Raw genomic sequence first — 23,885 nt, 5'->3', positions numbered from 1 at the left:
TTTTCTTTGTTGGGAATTTTTCCTCCTTGTCATTCTGTTGAGTTGTGGTTGAGGGGATGTGTAGCTGAAAATATCAACCACTACCTAGGCAGGGTGCACCCTGGGAAGTTTCAGAGCAATCGGAAGTCACTGCCAAAAAACAAAAACAAAAACCCAGCCAAAATGAGCCCCAAGAGTAAGATTTATAAAGTACGAAAACAAACAAAAAGACCGATAAAAGAAGAAAAACCCCCACAAAAACCCCAAAATAAAAAGAGGGTGGTGATGGGAAGGTGGTTGTAATTCTTCGATGTTGGGGAGGAAAGGTATTTCAGTTCTTCCTGGGACTATCTTGTTATCTTTGTTAGAGAACTCAGCTTTCCAGAGATATAGTGAAATTAAAACTGCTCTATATATAAAGGTAGTATTGAAGAGGGAAAAAAGGGACTACATTAAAGCTTATATCTATATATTTTTAAAAAAGGAAAAAGAAAAAGTGTATGTATGAAAAAGTTCAAGTTAGGAAGTTAAAAAGTTACTATGGAATATGTTGTATTAAATACCTATTTGAAATGGTAAGTAGGTAAAAAAATAAACAAGAATCATGTGAAAGAATTTAAAAAAAGAGAGGGAGGGAAAAGTATCTAAGAAATATACAGGCTGTGAGGCAATACCAGGAGCTTAATATACTGTTTGCCTGGTGATGGGATTTTATAGTTTTATGGGGACCCAATGGATGTTTTGTGCTTGTTTCCCCTTTTCAGCTTGTCTTTGCCAGGAGGGCCTGCTGCATTGTTTTTCATTCAATCCTGCTTGGGTATAGTTGCCCTTCCTCCTGTAAAGGGGCTGGGTCCTGTGGAAACTGGTTTTTCAGGCTCTTGTTCTCTGGTGGCTTTTTGGGCCTTTTCAGAGGGTCAGAGCCTCTGCCTCAGAGAGAAGACACAGCCTGCTCTTCTCTGAATGGTCCAGAACACACAGACTCCCCCTCTGCAAACTCCGTCGAATACTGTAGCCTCCCAAAGGTGATGCGCACCGCCAGCGACCATCTCAGTGGTCAGCCAAGGCCCCTTGCTTATTTCTGTAACTCCATGACACCAAAACTGCAAGTGATACTGGTCTGGGTGAGCCCGGTCCTCGCGGCTGCCGTTCTGGGACCACTGACCCGATTCTGCTCCAGGTCCTGCTGATGGTCCTGGGACCTTGAGCTTATGTGCTGCATGCCTCTTGCTGCCAGGTCCCAGCAGTTGTCCCTTAAAACCCTTTTTTCTGTTTGAGTGCTGTTATCAGTCCTTTCCCATCTTGCAGCCACTGACCCCCAAGCTATCACTGGTCCCCAAGTACAGGGCACTTTTGTATTGGGTAAGCAATGGCTTGCTTCTGGTGGCTCCCTCCCCCATCTGTTTATCCTCCGATATCCTTCTGTGTGATCCCAACTTCGTCCTTTGTACCTTTCGGCTAATGATAACTCTGCCCCCATAGAGATCCAGAATGTGTAAGCTTACATCTCAGTCTGATTTCATGAATATTCAGAGTGCTCAGGTAGTTATCCAGGGAATTCAGCGGACTGATTGAAATAGGTTCCCCTACTCCTCCACCATCTTGCCCCTTCTTTCAGAAACCCACTTTTAATACAAAGATGCAGATTAAAAATATAAGGATAGGAAATATATACTAGCAAAATACTAAACAAAATAAGAGGGCAGCTCCCATCTCTACCGTAGCACTTTCCATTTCTCATACAGTTCTTTTTTTTCCCCCCCAGTACTCTCTTTTACCATCTCACATATTAAATTTATTTATTGTCCCTCACCCCCATTAGAAAGTAAGCTCTAATGGGCAAGGATTGTGTACTGTTCACAGTTGTATCATCAAGGCAGTAGTCCCTGGCATGTAGTGCTCTCCCAGCAAATATTGTTAAATTAATTTGATTATAGGATTTTTTTCTTCTGTCATCTGTTAACATTTTTTTGAATAGTGAGTGTTCTGTAGAGCATTTGGGGAATCCTTAGGATAGGATCTCTGACTTCAGGTAGTCATTGAATAATTGAAACAATGGGCCCCAGAGAACATTTGGTCCCTCTCTCCTTATTTTATAGATGAGGGAATTGAGGGGGGTGTAAAAATCATTCAAAGATGTTTTAGCTGCAGTATTTTGTGAACTTTCTATACTACTCAGCAGATTTACAAAATACTTAAGTGAGAGTACCTTGGTGGCTCATTTAGTTAAATGTCTGCCTTTGCCTCAGGTTGTCATCCCCCTCCTTCGGGCTCCCTGCTCTGGGGGGATCTGCTTCTCCTCTTCCTCTCTGTTTGCCCTTCCCCCCACTTGCGTTCTCTTTCTCTCTCTCTCAAACAAATAAAATCTTTTAGAGAACCCAAAATACTCAAACCATAATATGACAGGTAAGGAAATAGAATATAAAAAGACTAGCTTGTATTAAAGTATTTTTAAGCTATCCTGTAGAAAGGTCTTATTGGGAAATTGCTAGCTGGGATTATAATGTTCAAAATATCAGATAGTATATTTTAAAATGTGTCATAAATTTATAAAACTAATAGTTTCCATAATTTTTGGTAGTTTCCTAGATATAGTGTATAACAAAAAAAGAATCTTTTTCCAGGAAATTATCCTATAGTTTAAACTTTATTTTGTAGCTATCAAAGTCTTGACTATTAATAGATATAAAGATATTCTGGGAATGAGAGTATAGGAAATGGGGATATAGGTAGACATACCACTAAATTAATAGAAATAAAACGTAGCACATAGAAACTTCCAAATGGAAAATGTGAATTAAGAAAATTCTAGAGGAAATTAGAATTAGATGACATGGTAGGCCAGGTATTAGGAGATGACTCAGGAAGGGAGTGTGATTAGAATTTGGGAGGAATGTGAAGAGTAAAAAGAATTGAGTTGGGGTTGTGACATGAGTAAAGGCATAGAGAAGCCAGAGAGTGTTCTGGTAGTGGTACATTTTTATTTGTCAAAAGCATTTGTGTAGAACAATAATGATTTATGTGCTTAAAAGGGATATTGCAAACTTTGAGGGCATTTAATATTAAGTTACATGGTTTGGATTTTTTTTTTTTTTAAGATTTTTATTTATTTGAGAGAAAGAGGGCATGAACAGGGGGAGGGGTAGAGGGAGAATGAGAAGCAGAGCAGAGAGCTCAGTGCAGGACTTGATGCCGGGACCCTGAAATCATGACCTGGGCTGAAGGCAGAGGCTTAACTGACTGAGCCACCCAGGTGCCCAACAGTTTAGATTCTTAGGCAGTCAGGGGCTTTTGAAATCTTTCCAAGTGGCTGACTTTTATAGTAGTGTTTTAAGCTTGTGAAACTATCAGTGATGTAAATTTGGACAGGAACAGGAGACTGTTAGAAAAAGTCCTTTCTGAGATGATAGTGAAGTATTTTAGGATAGTAAGAGTGAGAAAGGATTAATGTGATTGTATAAAAAAATCACAATGAGACCTAATTATTTTGTAGATTTGAAAGAGCCCAAGATAATTCTTTGGTTTCTGGTATCTGGGAAAATTGGTAGAAATAGGAAGTTATAGCATGAATGTCATTTTATCAATGAAAAATAAGTTTGGTTTTAGACAGCAAGTTTGAGATGAAAGAGATATCTAATGATGTCCAGTTATAGAAGTGGAGCTAGGGCTCAGAGTTAGGGCTAGAGTTTGGGAAATTGATCCCCATAGTGTGTGAAAGTTAAGTCCAGAAGGTGAATGAAATGTTAGTAGTTTTAGAGATTGTAGATTAGTATAGCCTGAAAAGATGGTGATGCCCAGAATTTTAGTGGGCAGAGAAGAGGACTTGGTGAAGGGAACTTTGAAAGTAGTGGTTGGGGAAGTAGGGGGACCCGTGAAAAGAAAGCCAGGGGAGAAATAGCGTGTTTAAAATAACATTTATTCCACCCTCACCCCCGCTTCCATTGCAAATGTAGTATAATTTTAATATAAGAACCTGGGAAATAAAGAATAGCATAAATATTTAAAAAGTATTTATACCCTCATTAGCCAGAGAAAACTACTGTAAATATTTTATTGTATGTCTTAAACTACTATGTATTTCTTCTTTAAAGTGTCTATGTATTTGTATATTTATATTGTTACAGAAGTCATTGGTTCTTGATGCAGGCATTTAGATGAGTAGTAAGAGAACTCAAAAAGACTTCAACTTATTAATTCCATAGCTTATTTGCTGATTCCATTTTCTAAATATTTAATGTATGTAGAATTTATGTTTTATTTTCACATGATTAATCTAAAAAAGGTTTCAGCTCTAATACTCTACTTTTATTCTTCAGATGATTGCAAAAGGGAAAAATGCATCTGAACTATTTCCTGCTGTTGTGAAGAATGTGGCCAGTAAAAATATTGAGGTACTTTTTTTTTTTTAATATTCTATTCATTTATTTGAGAGAGAGAGAGAGTGAGTGTTTGCTGAGCCAGTGGGGGTGGGGTTGGTAAGTGCAGCGGGGGAGGGAGAGAGAGAGGGAGGAGGGGAAAGAATCTTAAGCAGACTCTGTGTGAGTGTGTAGCCTGACCCTACAATCTCGAGATAATCACCCCATCAAAACCAAGAGTCATGTTCAACCACTTAACAGGCTGAGCCACCCAGGTGCCCCTTGAGTGCTATTTTGTTTCATAGTTTTCATGATTCCTTTTGTTGTAAAAGAATCATACTTTTCAGTTACTTAGAAATGCAGCATAAGATCCTTATGTATCACTAGATTTTTTTGGTTATAATTTAAATGTCCATAATCTTAAATAAATAAATAAATAAGCAGTATTTGGATTTTTTGGATGGAGAATCTGAAAAGTAAATTGAGATTAATTCACCTTGGTGAATGATAGCAGTTTATTGTGTAATCTTAGAAACCAGTTTACTTGAAATTCTGCCCTAGGCACTTAAATTCAAGATCGCACATACTGCATGAAATGGACCTAAATTCAGGCAGAGAAGGGCAATGTTTGAAACCCAAGTTATTATTTTCCATTATCATTATCATTCCAAATGTAATGTTCTTTTTGAAACATTTTAGCTCTGGTATACCCTGACTCTGTACAGCAGGAGGAGGGCAGAGGCAGGATGCGTTGTGAGCCTTCAGTTACTTGTCTCTGTGTGGGTTTGTAAGTAGTGTTTGAAACAGGAATTCAAAGAACTTTGAGGCCAAGGTAACGTTGGGTCAGATGGACTAATAACTTTTGATAGAGTACAAAAGAAAAATAAGTGCCCATCGAGTAGAAACTGTTGAGTAGGATGAGTAGGATGAAGAGTTCCATGACAGGGATAAGAGATTGATCTGAGCAAATGGCTTGTTTTTAAAAGAATACAAGGTAGTAAGGAAGAGGATTGAATGACCATGTCTGTCATGCATCTCACTGTCAACTGATGTGGTAGTGATGATCTGGAGGATATGTTTACTCAGTAGAAAGTAGTGATATGCACATGAGAATGAAAATGCCAGCACACATGCTTCCTCTTTGCCCATTGCTTACAACTGAATATCAACTGTGGGGAATGTGCTAGGCTCTGTTTTTGAGTCTGGAAAGTTTGACGGAAGGGGCAATCTCCACTGGAGAATATCTTCAAGGACTTAGTGACATCAGGGCAGATGCTTTAGGTGGAAATAGGTGGAGTATAAGAAGTAGAAATTAAGAATATAAGGGAGTTTTTCCATAATCAAATATTGATATTACTATTAAAGCTGTATCTCTGTTTTACTTATTTAGTAGGTGCTTGCCCTAGGGTATACAGTGTCCGTCTTTCTCGTACTGGAGTCTACCACTAGAATTTATAATATACATCTTTAAGTTATCACTATCTACTTTCAAGTAACATTATAAGACTTCACATATACTTTGAAATCTTATGACAGTGAACTTCCTTTTCCCCTTCCCATCTTTTCCCAGGTTATCATGCATTTTACTTTTAAATATGTTAAAACTTCCTAAAAATATATGATTGTTATTTTTTTTTAAGATTTTTTATTTTATTTATTTGACAGAGATCACAAGTAGACAGAGAGGCAGGAAGAGAGAGGAGGAAGCAGGCTCCCGAGAGCCCGATGTGGGGCTTGATCCCAGGACCCTGGGATCATGACCTGAGCCGAAGGCAGAGGCTTTAACCCATTGAGCTACTCAGGCGCCCCTATGATTGTTATTTTTGCTGTAGTCAGTCATCTTTTTAAGATTGTTGAAATACAGTTAACATGCTATAAATTTTAAAGTGTGCTTTGAGTGTTTTATAGTGTATTTACAGAATTGTGCAACCATCACCACCATCTACTTCCTTCTATATTTTGTCACTTCAAAAAATAATCCTGCTCTCGGGGCGCCTGGGTGGCTCAGTGGGTTAAGCCGCTGCCTTCGGCTCAGGTCATGATCTCAGGGTCCTGGGATCGAGTCCCGCATCGGGCTCTCTGCTCAGCAGGGAGCCTGCTTCCTTCTCTCTCTCTCTCTGCCTGCCTCTCAGTGTACTTGTAATTTCTCTCTGTCAAATAAATATATAAAATCTTTAAAAAAAAAAAAAAAAAAAAAAAAAAAAATAATCCTGCTCTCATTAGTGGTCACTCCTTATGTCCCCAGCCCTATGCAACCATTAAATCTCCTTTCTGTCTATGGATTTGCCTATTTTGGGCATTTCATATAAGTGAAGTCATATAATATGTGACATTTTTGTCTGGCTTCTTTCACTTAGAATGTTTTCCAAGTCCATTCATTTTGTAGTGTGCATCAGTACCTCATTCCTCTTTTTTGCTGAATAATAATCCATCGTATGGATGTACTGAGCTTTGTATATTCATCCATCAGTGACACTTGGGTTGTTTCCACTCTTCAGCTCTCATGAATAACACTACTATAAATACTTTGTACAAGTTTGTGTGTGAACCAGTGTGTTCATTTCTCTCTTATGTATCCCTTGCAGTGATATTGCTAGGTTTTATGGTTACTGAATGTTTTCTTGAGGACCTGCCAAACTCTTCCACAGCAGCTGTATCATTTTACATTTCTATCAACAATGTATGTGGTATAATTTTCTCTACATGCTCAATGATGCTTACTTTTCTTGATTGGAAAAAAATACTTTCTTTTAGAGTATAGCTCTCCTAGATGGTATGGAGTGGAATCTCATGGCTGCTCTTGCAGTTTTCAGTTTGCATTTGTCTAAGAAAAAAACTATTGAGCATCTATTGGCCAGTTCTACAGTCTTTGGAAAAATGTCTATTCCAGTCCTTTTACCATCTTGTAATTGGATTGTCTTTCTGTTGTTTATTGTTGGAGTTCTTTATATATTCAAAATAGTAGACTCTTATCTGATATATAATTTGCAAATATTTTCTTTCATTCTATGGTTTGTCTTTTCATTTTCTTGATGGAATCCTTCGAAGTGTAGACATTTTCAATTTTGATGAATTCCAGTTCATCTGTTTTTTTTTTTGTTAATGCTTTACGTGTCATATTTAAGAAATGGATGCTTACTCCAAAGCCATGAAGATTTATACTTGTCTTTTTCCCAAGAGTTTTATAGATTCAGCTTATATATAGTGCTATGATCCGTTTTGAGTTAATCCAGATGCTTAACTTCAAGGACCGAAGATTTATACTTGTCTTTTTCCTAAGAGTTTTGTAGATGTAGCTTTTATATACGGGGCTGTGATCCACTTTAAGTCTCCATGGAACTACTGATTTGCTTTCTGTCAGTAGAGAATTGTAATTTTTAGAATTTCTTATAAATTGAAGGGAGGAGTCAAGATGGCGGAGAAGTAGCAGGCTGAGACTACTTCAGCTAGCCGGAGATCATCTAGATAGCTTATCTAAAGATTGCAAACACCTGAAAATCCATCGGCAGATCGAAGAGAAGAAGAACAGCAATTCCGGAAACAGAAAAACAACCACTTTCTGAAAGGTAGGACCGGCGGAGAAGTGAATCCAAAGCGACGGGAAGATAGACCCCGGGGGGAGGGGCCAGCTCCCGGCAAGCAGTGGAGCAACCGCGCACAAAATCAGGACTTTTAAAAGTCTGTTCCGCTGAGGGACATCACTCCAGAGGCTACCCGGGGCAAAGCCCACACGGGGTCAGCGTGGCCTCAGGTCCCGCAGGGTCACAGAAGGATTGGGGGTGTCTGAGTGTCGCAGAGCTTGCGGGTATTGGAAGGGGAAAGCCGGCTACAGAGACAGAGCCGACAGTAAGCTCGCAGCTCAGGGTGACCTTGAACCGGTCGCAGGCTCGGTGAGCTCGGAGCGCGGCCGGAGGTCAGGCAGACGGGAGTAACTGGGCGCTGTTCTCTGAGGGCGCAAGTGCAGCCCTGGGCTCTGGGCTCCACCGGGCGGAGACCAGGAGGCCGCCATTTGTATTCCCATCCTCCGGAACTCTACGGAAAGCGCTCAGGGAACAAAAGCTCCTGAAAGCAAACCCAAGCAGATTACTCACCCCAGCCCTGGGTAAGGGCGGTGTAATTCCGCCTGGGGCAGACACTTGAGAATCACTACAACAGGACCCTCCCCCAGAAGATCAACAAGAAATCCAGCCGAGACCAAGTTCACCTACCAAGGGGTGCGGTTTCAATACCAAGGAGAGCAGCAGAATTCCAGAGGAGGAGAAAGCCAAGCACGGAACTCATGGCTTTTTCCCTGTGATTTTTTTTAGTCTTGCGGTTAATTTAATTTTTTTCTTTTTCATTTTTTGTTTTTTTTTCTCGCCTTCGGGTAAAATTTTTTTTTAACTGTTACCTTTTTCTTTTTTAACGATTTTTTACTAGTTTATCTAATATATATATTTTTTCTTTTTTATATTTTTCTTAGGTGTTTTCTTTTTTTTAAATTCTTTTCTTTTTTTTTTTCTTTCTTCCTTTTTGAACCTCTTTTTATCCCCTTTCTCCCCACTCACGATTTTGGATCTCTTCTAATTTGGTTAAAGCATATTTTCCTGGGGTTGTTGCCACCCTTTTAGTATTTTACTTGCCCCTTCATATACTCTTCTCTGGACAAAATGACAAGACTGAAAAATTCAACACAAAAAAAAGAACAAGAGGCAGTACCGAAGGCTAGGGACCTAATCAATACAGACATTGGTAATATGTCAGATCTAGAGTTCAGAATGTCAATTCTCAAGGTTCTAGCCGGGCTCGAAAAAGGCATGGAAGATATTAGAGAAACCCTCTCGAGAGATATAAAAGCCCTTTCTGGAGAAATAACTACAATCTAACCAAGTTGAAATAAGAAAAGCTATTAATGAGGTGCAATCAAAAATGGAGGCTCTCACTGCTAGGATAAATGAGGCAGAAGAAAGAATTAGTGATATAGAAGACCAAATGACAGAGAATAAAGAAGCTGAGCAAAAGAGGGACAAACAGCTACTGGACCACGAGGGGAGAATTCGAGAGATAAGTGACACCATTAGACGAAACAACATTAGAATAATTGGGATTCCAGAAGAAGAAGAAAGAGAGAGGGGAGCAGAAGGTATACTAGAGAGAATTATTGGGGAGAATTTCCCCAATATGGCAAAGGGAACGAGCATCAAAATTCAGGAGGTTCAGAGAACGCCCCTCAAAAGGGGCGTTCAATAAGAATAGGCCCACACCCCGTCACCTAATAGTAAAATTTACAAGTCTCAGTGACAAAGAGAAAATCCTGAAAGCAGCCCGGGAAAAGAAGTCTGTAACATACAATGGTAAAAATATTAGATTGGCAGCTGACTTATCCACAGAGACCTGGCAGGCCAGAAAGAGCTGGCATGATATTTTCAGAGCACTAAACGAGAAAAACATGCAGCCAAGAATACTATATCCAGCTAGGCTATCATTGAAAATAGAAGGATAGATTAAAAGCTTCCAGGACAAACAAAAACTGAAAGAATTTGCAAACACCAAACCAGCTCTACAGGAAATCTTGAAAGGGGTCCTCTAAGCAAAGAGAGAGCCTACTAGTGGTAGATCAGAAAGGAACAGAGACCATATACAGTAACAGTCACCTTACAGGCAATACAATGGCCCTAAATTCATATCTCTCAATAGTTACCCTGAATGTTAATGGGCTAAATGCCCCTGTCAAAAGACACAGAGTATCAGAATGGATAAAAAAACAAAACCCATCTATATGTTGCCTCCAAGAAACTCATTTTAAGCTCGAAGACACCTCCAGATTTAAAGTGAGGGGGTGGAAAAGAATTTACCATGCTAATGGACATCAGAAGAAAGCAGGAGTGGCAATCCTTATATCAGATCAATTAGATTTTAAGCCAAAGACTATAATGAGAGATGAGGAAGGACACTATATCATACTCAAAGGGCCTGTCCAACAAGAAGATTTAACAATTTTAAATATCTATGCCCCCAACGTGGGAGCAGCCAACTATATAAACCAATTAATAACAAAATCAAAGAAACACATCAACAATAATACAATAATAGTAGGTGACTTTAACACTCCCCTCACTGAAATGGACAGATCATCCAAGCAAAAGATCAGCAAGGAAATAAAGGCCTTAAACGACACACTGGACCAGATGGACATCACAGATATATTCAGAACATTTCATCCCAAAGCAACAGAATACACATTCTTCTCTAGTGCACATGGAACATTCTCCAGAATAGATCACATCCTCAGTCCTAAATCAGGACTCAACCGGTATCAAAAGATTGGGATCATTCCCTGCATATTTTCAGACCACAATGCTCTAAAGCTAGAACTCAACCACAAAAGGAAGTTTGAAAAGAACCCAAATACATGGAGACTAAACAGCATCCTTCTAAAGAATGAATGGGTCAACCGGGAAATTAATGAAGAATTGAAAAAAATCATGGAAACAAATGATAATGAAAATACAACAGTTCAAAATCTGTGGGACACAACAAAGGCAGTCCTGAGAGGAAATTATATAGCGGTACAAGCCTTTCTCAAGAAACAAGAAAGGTCTCAGGTACACAACCTAACCCTACACGTAAAGGAGCTGGAGAAAGAACAAGAAAGAAACCCTAAGCCCAGCAGGAGAAGAGAAATCATAAAGATCAGAGCAGAAATCAATGAAACAGAAACCAAAAAAACAATAGAACAAATCAACGAAAGTAGGAGCTGGTTCTTTGAAAGAATTAATAAAATTAATAAACCCCTGGCCCGACTTACCAAAAAGAAAAGAGAAAGAACCCAAATAAATAAAATCATGAATGAAAGAGGAGAGATCACAACTAACACCAAAGAAATACAAACTATTATAAGAACATACTATGAGCAACTCTACGGCAATAAATTTGACAATCTGGAAGAAATGGATGCATTCCTAGAAACATATAAACTACCACAACTGAACCAGGAAGAAATAGAAAGCCTGAACAGACCCATAACCAGTAAGGAGATTGAAACAGTCATTAAAAATCTCCAAACAAACAAAAGCCCAGCGCCAGACGGCTTCCCGGGGGAATTCTACCAAACATTTAAAAAAGAACTAATTCCAATTCTCCTGAAACTGTTCCAAAAAATAGAAATGGAAGGAAAACTTCCAAACTCATTCTATGAGGCCAGCATCACCTTGATCCCAAAACCAGACAAGGATCCCACCAAAAAAGAGAGCTATAGACCAATATCCTTGATGAACACAGATGCGAAAATACTCAACAAAATACTAGCCCATAGGATTCAACAGTACATTAAAAACATTATTCACCACGACCAAGTAGGATTTATTTCAGGGCTGCAAGGTTGGTTCAACATCCGCAAATCAGTCAATGTGATACAACACATCAATAAAAGAAAGAACAAGAACCATATGATACTCTCAATAGATGCTGAAAAAGCATTTGACAAAGTACAGCATCCCTTCCTGATCAAAACTCTTCAAAGTGTAGGGATAGAGGGCACATACCTCAATATCATCAAAGCCATCTATGAAAAACCCACCGCAAATATCATTCTCAATGGAGAAAAACTGAAAGCTTTTCCGCTAAGGTCAGGAACTCGGCAGGGATGTCCATTATCACCACTGCTATTCAACATAGTACTAGAGGTCCTAGCCTCAGCAATCAGACAACAAAAGGAAATTAAAGGCATCCAAATCGGCAAAGAAGAAGTCAAATTATCACTCTTCGCAGATGATATGATACTATATATGGAAACCCAAAAGACTCCACTCCAAAACTGCTAGAACTTATACAGAAATTCAGTAAAGTGTCAGGATATAAAATCAATGCACAGAAATCAGTTGCATTTCTCTACACCAACAGCAAGACAGAAGAAAGGGAAATTAAGGAGTCAATCCCATTTACAATTGCACCCAAAACCATAAGATACCTAGGAATAAACCTAACCAAAGAGACACAGAATCTATACTCAGAAAAGTATAAAGTCCTCATGAAAGAAATTGAGGAAGACACAAAGAAATGGAAAAATGTTCCATGCTCCTGGATTGGAAGAATAAATATTGTGAAAATGTCTATGCTACCTAGAGCAATCTACACATTTAATGCAATTCCTATCAAAGTACCATCCATCTTTTTCAAAGAAATGGAACAAATAATTCTAAAATTTATATGGAACCAGAAAAGACCTCGAATAGCCAAAGGGATATTGAAAAAGAAAGCCAACGTTGGTGGCATCACAATTCCTGACTTCAAGCTCTATTACAACGCTGTCATCATCAAGACAGCATGGTACTGGCACAAAAACAGACACATAGATCAGTGGAACAGAATAGAGAGCCCAGAAATAGACCCTCAACTCTACAGTCAACTAATCTTCGACAAAGCAGGAAAGAATGTCCAATGGAAAAAAGACAGCCTCTTCAATAAATGGTGCTGGGAAAATTGGACAGCCACATGCAGAAAAATGAAATTGGACCATTTCCTTACACCACACACAAAAACAGACTCAAAATGGATGAAGGACCTCAATGTGCGAAAGGAATCCATCAAAATCCTTGAGGAGAACACAGGCAGCAACCTCTTCGACCTCAGCCGCAGCAACATCTTCCTAGGAACAATGCCAAAGGCAAGGGAAGCAAGGGAAAAATGAACTATTGGGATTTCATCAAGATCAAAAGCTTTTGCACAGCAAAGGAAACAGTTAACAAAATCAAAAGACAACTGACAGAATGGGAGAAGATATTTGCAAACGACATATCAGATAAAGGACTAGTGTCCAGAATCTATAAAGAACTTAGCAAACTCAACACCCAAAGAACAAATAATCCAATCAAGAAATGGGCAGAGGACATGAACAGACATTTCTGCAAAGAAGACATCCAGATGGCCAAGAGACACATGAAAAAGTGCTCCATATCACTCGGCATCAGGGAAATACAAATCAAAACCACAATGCGATATCACCTCACACCAGTCAGAATGGCTAAAATAAACAAGTCAGGAAATGACAGATGCTGGCGAGGATGTGGAGAAAGGGGAACCCTCCTACACTGTTGGTGGGAATGCAAGCTGGTGCATCCACTCTGGAAAACAGCATGGAGGTTCCTCAAAATGTTGAAAATAGAACTGCCCTATGACCCAGCAATTGCACTATTGGGTATTTACCCTAAAGATACAAACATAGTGATCCAAAGGGGCACGTGCACCCGAATGTTTATAGCAGCAATGTCCACCATTGCCAAACTATGGAAAGAACCTAGATGTCCATCAACAGATGAATGGATCAAGAAGATGTGGTATATATACACAATGGAATACTATGCAGCCATCAAAAGAAATGAAATCTTGCTATTTGCGACAACATGGATGGAACTAGAACGTATCATGCTTAGCGATATAAGTCAAGCGGAGAAAGACAACTATCATATGATCTCCCTGATATGAGGAAGTGGTGATGCAACATGGGGGCTTAAGTGGGTACGAGAAGAATAAATGAAACAAGATGGGATTGGGAGGGAGACAAACCATAAGTGACTCTTAATATCACAAAACAAACTGAGGGTTGCTGGGGGGAGGGGGTTTGGGAGAAGGGGGTGGGATTATGGACATTGGGGAGGGTATGTGCTTTGGTGAGTGCCTTGAAGTATGTAAACCTGGTGATTCACAGTCCTGTACCCCTGGGGATAAAAATATATGTTTACAAAAAATAAAAAAAAAATAAAAAATAAAAAATAAAAGAATTTCTTATAAATTAAACTATACAGTTTGGTATCTGTTCATTTGACTTCTTTTACCTAGGAATCTGAAATTTGTCTATGCTATTTTATGTGTTCACATTTTGTTCCTTCTTTGCTGTAATCTGATATTTCACAATTTTAAATTTACCTGTTGAAATACACTTGAATAATATGCTCTATGTGGTGATATATTTTAATTTTTCAAAATTTTTTTCTTTTCTAATTATCTGGGGATAGATCAGTTGCATTGTCTGGAAAATGTATATTTAATTTTTAGAAAATAGTGTACGAGTTTTCCAGGGGAAAATGAAATGAACCATTTACATCCCCACCATCAATTGTATGGGAGTTCTAGTTGGTTCACATCCCTTCCAAGACTTGATCTTCTTAGACTCTTTTTAACATTAGCCACTTTGGTTAGTATTTAATGGTATTTCAGTGTGCCTTTATTTACATTTTCTTATATTTAGTGATGTTGAGCATCTTTTCATGATTCATTGATTAGTCATCTTTCCTCTAAGCTGTTTAAATCTTCAGCCTGTTTTTAATTTTTTTTTTATTAAAGTGTAAAAATTCTGGTACCAGTCTTCTGTCAGAAGATGGTTATTTATTATTATTTATTTTCTCTTGGTGTGCGGCTTACCTTTTTCTTTTCTTAATACCTTTTAAAAAACAAATATTTGATTTTGATAACGTCCATTTTATCTGTTTTCTCTTCAGTTATACTTCTTTTTTGTGTGATCTGTTTGAGAAATCTTTGCCTAACCTAATGTCAAAGATTTTTCCTGTATTGTTCTTAAAATTTAATGGTTTTAGCTGTTCTATTTAGGTCTGTCATCTATGTTACTGGTATATGATCCACAGGTTCTATGATTCACTGGGAGGATTCATAAGACTCAAGATATAGTCATAGCTATGATTTAGTATAGTCAAAGACACAGCAAAATCAGGCCCTGAAACAGTTGCGTGGGGAGAAGTCCAGAGGAAATTAGATGCAAGCTTCTAAGATCCTTTCCAACTGATTTTCCCAGTGACAATTCCTCCAGCATCAGTTGTGACAAAATGTGTCAAGTGTTGTCCACTAGGAAGGCTCATTAGTGACTCAGTGCCCAAGTCTTTCACTGGGGGCTGTTCATGTAGTCGTTAACTGCCTGGCAAGTACCAAAATTCCTGACTCCCTAAAAGAAAGCAAATGTTAGAGCATAAACCATATTGTTGGAATGTAAACCATGCTTCTTAGTTAGGGAATGTGGGAATACCCCTGAGATTCAGGTTCCTAGATGCCATTAGGCCCAACTTTGTAAGCAGACTTTCTAAGGACAGCAGTCTCTGGCCTCCTCTATTAACTTTTCACTGTGCAAAGAGTTTTTAAATTAGAGTTTGCCTGTGATATGAAGTAAGATTTGAGATTTCGAGATACATTTTCCTCCCAGATATTTAGTTGTACTAGTATCGTTTTTTAAATTAACATCTAATGTATTATTTGCCCCTGGGGTATAGGTGTGTGAATCATCAGGCTTACACATTTCACAGCACTCACCACAGCATATACCCTTCCCAATATCCATAACCCAGCCACCCTCTCTCTAACAAACCCCGCCCGCCGCAACCTCAGTTTGTTTCATGAGATTAAGAATCTCTTAAGGTTTGTCTCCTTCCTGATCCCATCTTATTTCCTTTTTTTAAAAAGAAAACTATATCTTTTCTGCCTTGAATTATCTTTCCATGTCTTGTGAAAAATTTTTGATCTTATGGATGCAAGTGTATTTCTGGACTCTGTTCTGTTCCATTGATCTGTTTGCCATACCACACTGCCCAGGTTACTATAATCTTGAAGTCAGGTAGTATAAGCACTCCAGTCTTGTTTTGTTTTTTAACCTTATTTTGGCTAATTTGGGTCCTTTGTCTTTTTATGTAAGTGTTAAAATTAGCGTGTCAGTTTCTTCAAAAGCCTGTTAGAATTGATCTTGTTTGCATTGAATTTATAGGTCAGTTGGGAAGAATTGCCATCTTTACTGTATTGTCTTCCAATCCTTGAATGTGGTCTTCTATAATTACCTTTTGCAGTGTCTTGTAGTTTTTGGTATACAAGTTTTGCACGTACTTTAAATTTAGCTTTTAGTAGTTTTAAATGCTTTTTTTTTTTTTTTTTAAAGATTTTATTTGAGATAGAGAAAGCAAGAGCACAAGCATCCCAGGACCCTGGAGCATGACCTGAGCTGAAGGCAGACACCTAAAAGACTGAGCCACCCAGATGCCCCTCGAATACTATTTTAAACAACATAGCCTTTTAAATTTCATTTCCCAATTGGTTATTGCTAGCATAGAGAATTGATTTTTGTATATTGATCTTGTGTCCTTGTTAAAGTCACTTTTTAGTTCTGATTGCTATTTTATAGATTTCTTTGACTTTGTTACATAAATGATCATATCATGTACAACTATAATTTTCTTTCTTTTTTTTAAAAGATTTTATTTATTTATTTGACAGAGAGAGACTCAGTGAGAGAGGGAACACAAGCACGGGGAATGGGAGAGGGAGAAGCAGGCTTCCTGCCGAGCAGGGAGCAGGATGTGGGGCTCGATCCCTGAACCCTGGGATCATGAACTGAGCTGATGGCAGACACTTAACAACTGAGCCACCCAGGCGCCCCTAATTTTAGTTTCTATTCTTTTTTTCTTGTCATATTATACTGAGTACAGTTTACGTTACAGTATTGAATGGAGGTGATGAGTATGGTTATACTTGCCTTACTTCTTATTTGGAAAGCACTAAGCCTTTTCCCATTGATTATGATATCAGCTATAGGTTTCTTTCTTTCTTTCTTTTTTTAACAAGCTGTCTGTAATCATGTTGAAGAGTTCTTTCTATCCCTAGTTTGCTGGAAGTTTTTATAGTGAATGAGTTTTGAATTTTTTTCAAGTGCTTTTTCTGTAACTGTTGAAATTATCATATTTTTTTCTATTTTTTTGGATAAAGTCAATGACGGATTAATTTTCACTTATTAAACCTTTTTATTCATGGTATATTAATCTTTTGTCTATATTGTTAGACTTGATTTGCTAACTAACTTTTTGTTAAGGAATTTCACAACTATTGTGTGAATTGAAGGATTATTGTGTTATTGAAGGATTTTTTTTTCTTTTTACTTTCATTGGATTTTATTTTGATATTAGGATAATCAGGTTAATATTAGCTTTATAAAATGAGTTGGGATATGTTTCCCTTTGTTGTCTTAAAGAATATGTGTGGAGTTATTTCATCTTATATGGTATTATTTTATCCTTACTGTGAAGTTATCTGAGCTTTGAGTTTGTTTCATGGGAAGGTTTTAAATTATGAATTTTAATTGTTTATTGGGCATAGACTTCTTTGGGAAATAGTTAACTCACCAGCATGGGTTGCTCAAAGCTTGTATAGTCATGAGAAAGGTCTGTTTTTAAGACAGTCCCTTGTCTGTCTTGGGCAGACAGAGCTATTGGACTGTTCTGTGTGATAAAAGTATTTGATGTATCTGTTGTCTTGAGCCATGGTGTACCAGTTTGTCCAGATAGTGTATACTAAAATTGTAATTTATGGTAAACACCTGCTTTTTCTTTTCCTCTTCTGGAGCTTCAGTTACTGATCTCATATGTAGTGATGACAGTGTATGTAGTTGTACAGTTACCTATGTGACCGAACCTTAATAAATGCTCTGGACTATCTTTCTCAGTCAAGTTTCCCCAGTTGGAAGTATTTCATATATGTCATCACACTGTTGTTCAAGGAATTAAGCAGATCTTATGGTGATTCCACTGGTGGTAGGTCTCTTAAAAGCTTGTGCCTGGTTTCCTTTGACTTCACGCATGTAACTTCTCCTTTTACTAATTTAACTGTGTATCCTTCTGCTGTAATGAACCGTAATCCTAAGTATAACAAGTTTTTGAGTCCTGTAAATCCTTCTGGCCAATCATCCATCCTGAAGATGCTCTTAGTGGATGCCCAGCAGGGGGGTATTAAGATTTTCTATTTCTTCTGGGCTCTGGGTTGCTAATTTGTCTTTCAAGAAATTTATTCACTTCATCCGGGTAGTCAGTTTATTAACCTAAAGTTGTTTATAATATTCCCTTAGTATTTTTTTTTTAAGATTTTATTTATTTATTTGACAGAGAGAGAGATCACAAGTAGGCAGAGAAGCAGGCAGAGAGAGTGGGGGAAGCAGGCTCCCCACTGAGCAGAGAGCCCGATGCGGAGCTCGATCCCAGGACCCTGGGATCATGACCTGAGCTGAAGGCAGAGGCTTAACCCACTGAGCCATCCAGGCGGCTCTCCCTTAGTACTTTTTAGTGTCTGCCTTCCGCAGTGATATTTTTTCTTTCATTCCCGATATTGGTAGTTGTTGTCTTTGCTCTAGTTCTTTTGAACAATTTAGAGCCTTATCAGTTTTATTGACCTTTTGAAAAATAGCTTTTTTTAAAAATATTTTATTTATTTACTTGACAGAGATCAGAAGTAGGCAGAGAGACAGGCAGAGAGAGAGAAGAGGAAGCAGGCTCCCCAGTGAGCAGAGAGCCTGATGTGGGGCTCGATCCCAGGATCCCGAGATCATGACCTGAGCTGAAGGCAGAGGCTTAACCCACTGAGCCACCCAGGCGCCCCAGCTTTTGTTTTTATGAGTTTACTTTTTTCTGTTTTCTATGTCATGGATTTTTTTTTTTATTATTATTGAGTTTGTATTTATCTTTGATATTTCAGGCTTATACATAATTTTGGGTTTGCTCTTTTTTGATATCTTGAGTTGGGGACTCAGATAAAATCTTTTTGTTATTATAAACCTTTAACACTATGTATTTTCTTCTAAACATTACTTCGGTTGCATTTTCCAAATTTAATTTTATATATTTTCATTGTTGTTTAGTTAATATTTTTTACTTACTTAATGATTTCTATTTTGACTCATGGATTATTTAAAAGTATGTTGTTTAATTTCCTCATATTGGGGGTGAGAGGGTTATCTTAATGATCTTAATGTTGATTGCTTTGTAACATAATTCCATTTTAGTCTTAAAACATACCTAATATTATTTCATTCTTAAATTTTATGAAAACTTGGGGCACCTGGGTGGCTCAGTAGGTTAAGCCTCTGCCTTTGGTTCTGGTCATGATCTCAGGGTCCTGGGATTGAGCCCCACATAGGGCTCTCTGCTCAGCAGGGAGCCTGCTTCTCCCCCTCTCTCTGCCTGCCTCTGACTACTTCTGATCTCTGTCTCTGTCAAATAAATAAAATCTAAAAAAAACATAACTCTATGAAAACTTGTTTATAGATCACCAAAGTTTATTATAGTATGTATACCATGTACAATTAAAGAGAATGTGTATTCTGCTATTGTTGTATATATATTCTATAAGCGTTATTTAAATAAATGTGGTTGATAGTGTTGTTTATTTATATTTTTAAAATTGTTTTTACTGAGTTCTCTACTTGTTCCACTGATTGCTAGGAGAGGAATTTTGAACCTCCCAATCATGATTCTGAAATTGTTTACTTCTCCCTTTAATTTAGCCATTTCCTAGCATATATTTTAAAGTACTCCTGTCAGGCAGCATTCCTTCTCCTGAAGAATTGACCTTGTTATCCTAAAATAAGTCCTTCTTTATCTCTGGTAATATTTTTTGTCTTAAAGTCTATTTGATCTGTTATTACTATGCCACTCCAGCCTGTTCATCTTTTTGTATAGTGTATATATCTATTTGCTCTCAGCCTCTCTGTGTCTTTGTATCTAATGTGCGTCTTTTATTGACAACATGTAGCTCCATCTTTTCTTTATCCATTATGTTAAACTGTGCCTTTGAATTCGATTGTTTATTCTTTTAACACTTAATGTCATTATTCATGTGTGCAGATTTGAGTGTACTGTTACACTGTTTCTTTTCTATGCTCCTTTTGTTTTTCTTTTCCTTTCCTTCTCTTGTTTTGGAGGAAATCCTGTTTTAAATGTTCTTGTTTTTATTTTTTATTTATTTATTTTTAAAGATTTTATTTATTTATTTGACAGAGAGAGACACATACATCAAGAGAGAGAACACAATCATGGGAAGTGGGAGAGGAAGAAGCAGGCTTCCCACTGAGCAGGGAGCCCAGTGTGGGGGCTTGATCCGAGGACTCTGGGATCATGACCTGAGCCAAAGGCAGATACTTAATGACTGAGCCACCCAGGCGCCGCACTTGTTTTTATTTTTAATATGTTTATCTCTGCATTATTTTATCATTGACTGTATTCATTCTTAACTTTTTGTAGTTTCATTTAATACTGCATCTATTCATTTAACATACAGAAATCTTGCAACTATATACCTCTATGTTCCTCTTATCTATTAGGTTTTAGTTATTATGTGTGTCAATTTAAAAACATCATAAGACAATGCAATTTTTACTTTATATACTCATGATTTTAACTTTTTTTTTTTTAAATTTATTTGACAGACAGAGATCACAAGTAGGCAGAGAGGCAGGCAGAGAGAGAGGAGGAAGCAGGTTCCCTGCCAAGCAGAGAGCCCGATGTGGGGCTGGATCCCAGGACCTGGGCTCATGACCTGAGCTGAAGGCAGAGACTTTAAACCACTGAGCCACCCAGGTGCCCCTAGACTCATGACTTTTAAAGAAATTCAGAGAAAAAAAACAAAAAAGTGGTTATCACTTACTCAGATATATATCATTCCCGTTGTTCTTTGTATTGTTAAGATCCAAATTTCTAACTATCATTATCTTCCTGCCTTAAGAAGTACCACTAGTTTTTGCTGTGGTATAGATCTGCTGGTGATGAAATCTCTTGATTGAAAGTATTTTCATTTTATCTGTTTCTAAAAGATTGTTTCATTGGCCATAGAATTATGGGTTTTATAATTGTTATTGTTGTTGTTTTTCTTTTAGCATTCTAAAGATGTTTTAAAGATCCTCTATAATTCTTTATATAATGTCACTATTAACTGAAAAATTGATACCACTTAGATAATTTGTCATTTGTCTCTCGATGCTTTCATGTTTTACTCTTTATCTTTGACTTTGAGTTGTCTTGCTTTGAGCTTCTTTGTGTTCATTTAGCTTGGTGTCTGTTGAGTATCTTAGATCTGTGAATTTCTGCTTTTGACCAAACTTGTGGAGATTTTGGCTGTCATTTGTCTTTTCTTTTGCTTTCTTATCTTTTGTTTTATTCTCTTTCTTTTCTTTTTTTTAGTCATGGGTGTACAGTATAATAATTCAACACTTCCAGACATTGCTCTGTGCTCATCACAAGTGTAATCATTCATCCCCATCACCTATTTAACGCATCCCCCTACCCACCTGCCATGTGGTAACAATCATTTTATTCTCTGCAGTTAAGAGTCCATTTTTTGTTTTGTGTCTCTCTCTTTCCCTTTGTTTGTTTTGTTTCTTAAATTCCACATGAGTGAAATCATAGGATATTTGTCTTTCTCTGACTGACTTATTTCACTTAGTATCCTATTCTCTGGCTCCATCCATGTTATTGCAAATGGCAAGATTTCATTCTTTTTTATGGCTGAGTAATATTCCACACATCTGTTTGTACAGGTGCGTGCACGCGCGCACACACACACATACACACACAGCCTCTTCTTTACCCATTTGTCACTTGATGGACACTTGGGCTGCTTCTATATCTTGCCTATTGTAATTAATGCTACTATAAACATCAGTGTGGCCATTATATCTTTATATAATCTTTTGCTCCATTCTCTTCTTCTTGTATTGAAATTATATGTATTGTAGTTTTGATATTCTCTAACAGTATATGAACTTTGTTGGTTTTCTTATATCTTTTTTGTTTTCTTCACATTGGATTTTTATTCATTTGTTTTCCAGTTCACTCTCATTCTGCCGTCTTTATTTGATTGTACATTCAGTGAACATTTTTTCATTTTAGAATTTCCATTTCTTTCTTATTTTTTCTATTTTTTGTGAGATTTGCTTTATTCTTCATTAATTGAGGACACACCATTTTCTTTTACCTAATTAAGAGTAAGTATAATAGCAGCTCTAAAGTCATTGTCTGCTGGTTCTAATGTCCTATTTGTCTTAAGCTTGCATTTGGTTGATTTTTTTGTGTTTTCTTGTGTCTATGTATATGTACACAGTATTCCGGTATTCCATTTCCTTAGTTATTCTTATGTTGGGTAATTTTCAGTTCTGTTCTTGTCATTACATTAAATTCTGGAGATTCTGTATTATTTTATTTTTCCTCCACAGGTGATATTTTGAAGGTGGTTATCCTGACTGGGTTCAGATTGGAAATTCTGTTTCTTAAGTAGCAGCTTCAATCTCATTTGGTATTTTTTGTCTTTTGCTGAGCTGCTTTGAGTCTATTCTCTGCTTGTGTGGTTCAGGATTTAGTCAGAGATGTGGCTGGAGGAGATTAAGAATTGTTTGAGGAGCCCATCTCCACCTCTCTCCCTGCCGGGATTCCCCTACTTTCTTCAGTGGCCATAATTTTTCTAAGTTCTTTTTTTTTTGGGGGAGGGGGTTCCTTTTGCTAGAGAAACTGGTTTGTCCATCAGTACCTCTACTTGGACTTCATCCACTATTCACTTGGCCTTGCCAGAAAGCCATGAGAGTGGGAAATTTACTTTACATGGCTCTCTTTTTTGTCATCTTTGAACATACACTCCTAACCAGTATATAGTTATATACTGTCTACTGCTATTTCACCACCAGGGCTCACAGTGTTTTGGTAACATGTCTAGTTTTTTTTAGTTTTCTGTGGGAAATTGTTCTGGTACAATTTTATTCCAAAATTACCAGAAATTCATCATCTCTTAAAGAGATTTAAAAATGAGCTGCCCACTCCCCAAAGTCTTTCATGCGTTCTCACATGTTTACCATTTGTGGCCCTCTTCATTCCTTAGTATAGGCCCAAATATTATATTTGATATTATTTTCCTTAGGACAGAGGACATTTCTTGTTTTGCTGGTAATGAATTCTTACAGCTTTTGTTTTTAAAAAGTCTTTATTTTGCCTATAATTTGAAAATATTTAGTAAAATATACAGTTGTACATTTACAGCCTTTTTTGTTTAAGATTTAAAAAATATTTCCTTGTTTTCTGTCCTGCAAGTTTCCTGTCATTCCTGTCATTGTTAATCTCTGTTTCATTGTGTGTAATATGTCTTTTTTTTCTCTTGTTGGTTTTAAGATTTTTCTCTCCAGCACTGGATCTATACTTGATTGTGATATACCTTGACTTTTTTTTTTTTTTTTCCATGTTTATCCTCCCAAGTCTGTGGAGCATCTTCTATTTTGTGGATTTAAGGTTTTCTTAAAATTTGGAAAAATTTCACCCATTAAATTTTCAAAAATATATTTTCTCTCTTGTCTCTCCCTCTGGCACTTCTAGTACACATATAGACTAATTGATGTTGTCCTGCAGGTGCCTGTTACTGTGTTTGTATTTTTTTTTCCTCCAAGTCTTTTCTCTCTCTGCTTCATTTTGATAGTTTCTCTTGCTGTATATTCAAGTTAACTGACTTTTCCTTTTGCTGTGTCTAACTCATTAATCTCTTCCACTGTATTTATTGTATCAACTTTTATACTTTTCATCTCTAGATGTTTCATTGGGTCACTTTCACGTCTTGGAATTCTCTCCACAACATAGTCATATTTTTGTCTACCTTCTTGGGCATTTGGAGCGTATTTACAAGTCATTGTAAAGTCCTGTTGCCTTTTTTTTTTTTTTTAACTTAAACTGTTCCCAAAGTGGGGCTCAAACTCATGACTCTAAAATCAAGAGTCACATGTTCTCCTGA

At 37.4% G+C, this 23,885-nt stretch overlaps 1 protein-coding gene across 6 annotated transcripts in view; it reads left to right on the top strand.

Moving 5' to 3' along the window:
- Positions 1–23,885, top strand: part of AP3B1 (adaptor related protein complex 3 subunit beta 1) — a 352,698-nt gene that overhangs the window by 106,040 nt on the left and 222,773 nt on the right. For all 6 annotated transcript variants that reach the window (XM_059175303.1, XM_059175305.1, XM_059175304.1 and 3 more), the window contains one exon: positions 4,293–4,367. In XM_059175303.1, the coding sequence (XP_059031286.1) occupies positions 4,293–4,367 (75 nt within the window). The remainder of the gene's footprint in view (positions 1–4,292; positions 4,368–23,885) is intronic.

Source organism: Mustela lutreola, chromosome 5 (genome assembly GCF_030435805.1).
Source record: "Mustela lutreola isolate mMusLut2 chromosome 5, mMusLut2.pri, whole genome shotgun sequence".
Lineage (NCBI taxonomy): Eukaryota > Metazoa > Chordata > Mammalia > Carnivora > Mustelidae > Mustela > Mustela lutreola.
Note: the sequence above shows the minus strand (reverse complement) of the source record. Positions and strands in the feature narration are given on the sequence as shown.